Genomic DNA, 6,782 nt, shown 5'->3' on the forward strand with positions numbered 1-6,782 from the left:
GACTAAATAGACTAATCAAACATTTGAAGAAATATCTTTATTTTTTCACCAACTATGATCAATAAGATTATTGGGTTGACATTTTGCACTTTTAGAGTCTGTTAACAATAATTTTGTTCATACTTCTACAATATATACTCCCTTCTTTGCCTATATGAATTAATCTATAGATTTTGGAAATACATGCTATATGGATGGTTGGAACTTAGTGGTTCTATTGCCACTTAAGCTCAAGTGGCATGACATTCAATTGTTCTTGCCAAACCAGAAAATGGATTGACAACTCTAGACTTTTGCAAATAAGGAGGCTTGAAAGAATATCTCAGTTGTCGTGATATCTCAATGTCTCCCATGGAACAAGGTGGCATCTTATCAGTATCCGATCTCTTTATTCAAGGGCTTTGCTCTACAAAGTTGAAGTGCCTCAACTGTTTGGATTAATATTATACATGCTTAATAAAATGTCGTCAATGTTTTTTGATTAGTTGAGATATGATATTGAGGAAGAAACCCTTGAAAGATATAGACAAATTAATAGATGTTATTATTATCCTCAAAAGGTCAAATAGGACATATTGAACCATAATTGGAACAATTTTAAATAGTATATATGGAGTTATGGTGAATCTTGATTTTCAAATCTTTTAAGAATGGGTATTGGGAGAGATTTAATTATCGTCTTCATAGGTAAAATATGGCCTATGAAGCAAAAAATATATCCTTTTCATGTACTACCTGTGAAAACCAATAATGAATCTTGATGTTCAAGAAATTCAGTAGTGAATGTCGCAATTGAGAGTGCACATTGTGACTATGAGAGAAATTCATGCAAGGATTGGTTTTGGTTGAATATATGTGATTGAATCTGAACTTCAACTACATATCATTATATCAAAGAGTGACACTTCTTGAACTTGTTTAGGGAAGAATGTGCATAGTCAACTAATCGCTCATCAAATATGGCCAAACGTCTTGTCTCACATCAAAGTGGGTGTGAAGTAAGTTGTATGGAAGCAATGGTTTGAATGCTAAACAACAAGATGGGCTCTAACATGAACATGGTTTTGAAGTTAGGTCCAACAAATGTAATATAATGTAGTTGTATTCAACAAAGGGTGTATCGAAAATTGGCAAGGGTGACATGTTTCTTAGAGGATTAAAGGTCATTTCTAGAATCTACGTCGTGTAACCAAATTATACAATTTCTAGACTCTATACTATGAATCTCCAAACATGAAAGTGTTTTTGACAATATTCTTTCATTAGTTCAATCATCCTTGTCAAATTGCCATAAAGGGTAACCATTACAGCTCTTTAGTGACAATCACAATGGCGTTACAACTTTGACATTGCCACATTTTCCAAAACAGAAACACCAGAAATGATGACATTAATATCTTTTTTTCTTTCTTCAGTTTATATATCTTTGCCATATTTTCGTAAAGTAGTCTAACCATGGACCCCACCCCATCGTGTCCAATTTAACATAACCAACTTGCACAGGCACAAAGCCAAGCTATACTACTAAGAACTCAGAGACTGCATAACTTTTCTATGGAAGTATGTCTATTTCATAAAGAACTACCTTATTCAATGACAATAACCATGTAATCATTCGATCTTGATCTTCCACATGAGCTATGATAATGTACAGATTAAGGATAAGCTTTGCATTGTAGGCCTTATCATCATACACGCTGATCTTTGATATGATCCACGATTATGATTCAACCTCCGCTTTTAACATAGCCCTTACATTATATATGGTGAGCATGTGACCTATGAAAATGCATGCATCCAACCTCAGTTTTAAATGACATGTTATGATATTCTTACAACAGAAAATGAGCTATTGTTGGCATCAGAATCTCATCCAGAATAGCGGCTTTATTTCTCTTATATCCATCTACTGCGTTTATTTCACTCCTTTGGACTATCTCTTGGTTTAAACTTTGATATATAAACCACGTCTTCAATTAGAAGACGTGCTCATGAACAACTACCATTTCAGCTCAATCTTTTTGAGCTTTCTATGTTCCCCAAGATGCAGTATGTTGAGTACAGAAATCGGAACAAGCTGAATGCTTGTACATTGGGGAGTTTAACGGAACTGAAGATAATTCATCACTGTCGGTTTCAACCTCAAAAAATTTATGCCCTATATAGGGGTTAAATGTTGGTATCAAGTCCTTATTTAAATTGTATGGTTGTTTCTTTGCCATAGGTAAAGATCTCAATTCATTGTCTTCATCTATCTCACTTTCAGTGCACTCCTCTTCAAGATTCGACCTATGTTCATCAAAATAATCCCAGTGATTCCCACAACTGTTATTCTTGCCTTTCGACTCACAATTCTCCCATGGAATTCCATTTTCTCTTGAATGGAGTGCTCCATCTCGTTCCTTTCTTGATACCATCTTATCACCAATCCACGGTCTATTATGTAGATTGACATGGCCATTCACCTGAGATTTCTTCCAATCAGCTTCTTGGCTGGACTCTATACTAGAACCAATATAATTAAAATGAGCATTTTGCTTGGAGTTTCCACAATCAGATTCTTTTCTAGGCTGCAAATTAGAATCCATATAGTTGAAATGACCATTTAACTTGGAGTTTTTCAAATCAGATTCTTGCATGAAGTTTATATTAGAGTTAATATGAACTTCCCTGAATTTGTCTCCGACATGTTTGTCCGAGTAGATATCCTGTGGAACACCATCTGATGGCTGTAAGTTTGATTTCGAAGACCATTCAGACTGGACTCTACTATGAAGAGAATGATTGTCTACATCATTAGATGATGCAAAATCATTTTGAGATGGGGCTGGACGGTTTCTTGCTTCTTCTAATAAAACCATTGATCCAGAAATTCCCCTCAAATGCATGAGAGAAGATTCTACTCTGTAACCTTTCATAGAATTCAAATGCATTTCAAGCTCTGCCTTTGCCTTATCCAAGGCCATACATCTCTCTTCAAGCTGTAATTTAGCCTCATTAAGCTTCATCTGAACTCTTTCCTCACGCCAAGCCTCAATAAGTACAAGTGCTCGTCTCTCCTCTTCGATTTCCTCTCTGTCCCTCGCATTATCTCTCTTCAGCTCTTCAATCTCTGCCTTATCTTCCCCAATCTCCTTTGCAAGCTCATTACATACATGTTCCATCAGCTTTTTAGCTTCCCTCTCCTTATCCACTTCTTTCTCAGCTTTTGCCAATGCTTTACTAGCTTCTCCAAGATTCCTTAAAAGTCTTCTATTCTCCATTTCAAGCCTTCTTTTTGCTTTCTTCTCCTTTTCAAGTTCTGCAGTGATGGATACAATGGCAGATTGAACCTTCTCTTGGTCTCTAGTTCTTACCATTGTACTCTTATCTGAACATCTTTTTAACAAACCATTAATCTCTTTCCGAGCCGAATTTTCTGCTATTTCAAGCTCGTGTACCCGTGTAAGGGCTCGTTTGAGCTCTTCACTTAAGGCCAAGACAATGGGGCTGCTGACTTCCATATCCTTTTTTGGATATTTTTTACTCATTTGTATTGATCACCATGTCAGATTTTGTTTTTCTCGGGATTTTTTAGATCTTCTTTGTGAGGGTATTGTAGTAGACTATGCTTTTCATGGATCTACTTAGTCCCCACTGAAGTTTTTGCTCTCTTTGGACCTTTTCTAGTCCTGCTTTATGCGATCACCATGGCAAATTATGCTTTCCTTGTATATTCTTCAGTCCTTTCTTTATGTGATCTTCACGGCAGATTATGATTTCCTTGAATATTTTAGTCCTCATAATGCGGCTTTGATGTCGCATTTTGTTTTTCTTCAATGTCATGTAGTTCTATTTTATGTGATCACAATTGAAGATTATGCTTTTCTTGGAATATACGTACACCACTTGTTTAATGGAAGATTAAGCTGTTCTAAGATCTTTAATTTTTTTAGTCCATGTTATCTAATCATCATGGAAGGTTTTTACTTCCTTGGATTATCTTTTTGCTGTGCTCACATGAAGCATTATGCTTTTCTTGCATCCATGTTAGTCTTTTACATGTGAGCCCACATTGCAGATAGGTTATGTCCCCTCGGTATTTAGATAATCTTGAAAGACTGGATTGCGTAGATCTCCCATGTATATAAATGCTACGGCATTCTTTTAACATCGGACCAGAGCTTGCCCGAATGAATTAAGAACCATAAAGTTAATGAGAAAAAAAAAGACGATCGGGACAGACCAAACCTGGAAGAGATGTTGAAAGCATTTATAAAGATGCAGGGGAGAGTGTTCTGCAGAAACTGTGTGAAGAGAAGACGAAGACGAAAGACGAAGATGAAGATGGAAGATGAGGCAGGAGGGGCGAGGGGCGATGGGTGCGAGGTTGAAGAACGGCACGTGCACAGATAGACGCATGATCTTATCACTACGTCTCGGGATGAAGAACACGAATATCACGAATATACCCCCTTAGTCTTTTGTATTGTACATATGTACATAGTACATACATTCATATTTGCTACAAAAATAGCCTTCGGATATTTCTGACACTCTCGAATTATCGCATTGTTTTTAAGGGAAAAGTACCAGGATACCCCTGGACGTTTGTCTATTTACCAGAATGCCCCTGGAAGTTCCAAATTCACCAAACTACCCCTATGTCTAAAAAATTACACTTTATAAAGTAATTATATACTCAAATCTACAAGCCCTATTTACCAAAGATGGAAGAAATGGACCCGAACTAGCCCTATTTACCAAAGATTTGAGTGTATAATTACTTTATAAAGTGTAATTTTTTGGACATAAGGGTAGTTTGGTAAATTTGGAACTTCCAGGGGCATTCTGGTAAATAGACAAACTTCCAGGGGTATCCTGGTACTTTTCCCTTGTTTTTAATTAGCCGCTTCCTTACTAATAAGTTGCCACCTCATTAGTTTAACTAGTGAACAATTGGTTAATTCATTTCATTTGTCACTGATATTAAAGTAGTTTACGCGAATTAGGGGTACGTTTGATTAATTAGGCTATCGGTGAATCATTCCCCTAACTACTTAATTGACTTACAATACACTTTTGATTATGCAAAAACTTGTCAACTAAATCGTACTTAAATCACGTTGACCATTTTCTAATCAATTGTGGACTATGCCATGCGCTTTTTAGTTGGGTGGCATTCTCAGTTGGCCCTCGGAAACACATAACATCTTCATACGAGACTATGAAGTAGAAGATTAAATCAAGGAAATGACAGTAAATTACTTGCGGATAGAAATTAGTTTACACATGAAAGGTATATTAAGAAGATGATAGGAATCTATATTGGTTCACATACCAACGTGTTTGTGAAGCAACTGTGAGACTTTGGCATTCAAAACAATGGGTTTCATGATACCATTAACGAGATTCACTTCAAATTTGTATTATATTCCCTAGTGTTCACTACATTAAGATGTTTGTCCCCGCTTGAGACCACTACAAAGTAATGTTGCATCTATGTCCTTCAAACCAATGGGTTTCATGATAACACTAATATGTTGTATTATATTTTCTAGTGTTCATTGCATTAAGATGTTTGTCCCCACTTTAGACCATTATCAAGTAATGTTGCATCTATGGCAATCAAAATCAAGCTTATGCCATGTGCTACACACATGGATGTTGTTACATGCATAACCATAATTGATCATGAGATAGGTTTTCCGTAGTTTTCCCTAATCTTATGATGAGTATGTGTGTGTTAATTCTGAAAGGAAGGAGGGGATAAATTGTAATATTCAATTCTATGGCATGGGATAACTATTAAGTGTGTTATCACTTGTCCACTTTACGTAAAGTGGTCAAGTGTGAATGTACTAGGGCCTAAGGTTTTTGCCTATATAAGAAGGCTAGCTATCTTCTTGTTAGAGAGGCTCGACTTATGTTCAAATTGTGATAGTATGGTTATGGCTCTTGTTAGCTAAGCACATGTCATCCTTGCAACCCAATATATGACTCACATAAACCCTCGATGATATAGGACATTGAGGAGATTCGGGTTCACCTCACGCCATTGCTAGGGGGTGGTTAGGTGGTTTGGCACCCCTCTTTCCTTTCTTTGGTCTATAATTCCTTAGGTTTTGCTTAATTAATTAGTTAGACTCTAACAATTGGTATCACATTATGTCCATCACATTGTTGCTAATTCCAAAGCCTATCACAACTAAACTTGCATTTAAGGGCTATCTCCTTGTATCTATAGGAAGCATTGTATTTGGTTGTATATGCCACTTGTATTTATCTACATACGTCTTGTCAATCCATTTGTGTGGATGTAACTCAAAGTTCAAAAAGCAAGGTTTTTGTCAAAGACTCATACTAAGGTGTATTTTTAATAGTACGTTGTCAAGTATGATGATACTTCCTTCCATCCATGCTTAATACTTGCATGTGAAGTCAACTTTAACATCTTTCATCACATTCGTAAATCTATCAAGTAAAACTTACATTAAAACTTTGGCAATCGTGAGAAAATATGGACAATTTATATACTTTCTATGATGGTGGTTATGTGTATCTATTGACACGTGCTTAATACAAGTTTATGGACAACCTATTTTCAAATGTAATGGAAAGTGCTCAATTGTTTCTATGAAATGATTTATTGGGTGTGAAATTTGAATCCTAATAAAATGCATGCATGACAAAACAATGGTACTTTAATATTTGCATGGAACCCAATGCAAGAGAACTTTTCTTAATTGGTAGACGCGATACAACGTGGCATAGGAAGAGTAAACTCCAACACATCATTATCA

At 36.1% G+C, this 6,782-nt stretch overlaps 1 protein-coding gene across 1 annotated transcript; it reads right to left on the bottom strand.

Annotated features, from left to right (window-relative positions):
• Positions 1 to 1,082: 1,082 nt before the first annotated feature.
• Positions 1,083 to 3,876, bottom strand: LOC147848587 (uncharacterized). Its single transcript, XM_087338343.1, has one exon. It carries the CDS (start codon positions 3,528 to 3,530, stop codon positions 2,031 to 2,033), a length of 1,500 nt encoding a protein of 499 aa, XP_087194469.1. The 5' UTR covers positions 3,531 to 3,876; the 3' UTR covers positions 1,083 to 2,030.
• Between the last annotated feature and the right edge of the window lie 2,906 nt (positions 3,877 to 6,782).

This window comes from Azolla caroliniana, unplaced genomic scaffold, assembly GCF_043228905.1.
Source record: "Azolla caroliniana isolate FFs.n. ecotype wild unplaced genomic scaffold, voAzoCaro1.0.p SCAF_310, whole genome shotgun sequence".
In the NCBI taxonomy this organism is placed as follows: Eukaryota; Viridiplantae; Streptophyta; class Polypodiopsida; order Salviniales; family Salviniaceae; genus Azolla; species Azolla caroliniana.

Excerpts from the sequence above, each read along its gene's own strand:
- LOC147848587 (XM_087338343.1), bottom strand. The coding sequence starts at position 3,530 with ATGAGTAAAAAATATCCAAAAAAGGATATGGAAGTCAGCAGCCCCATT.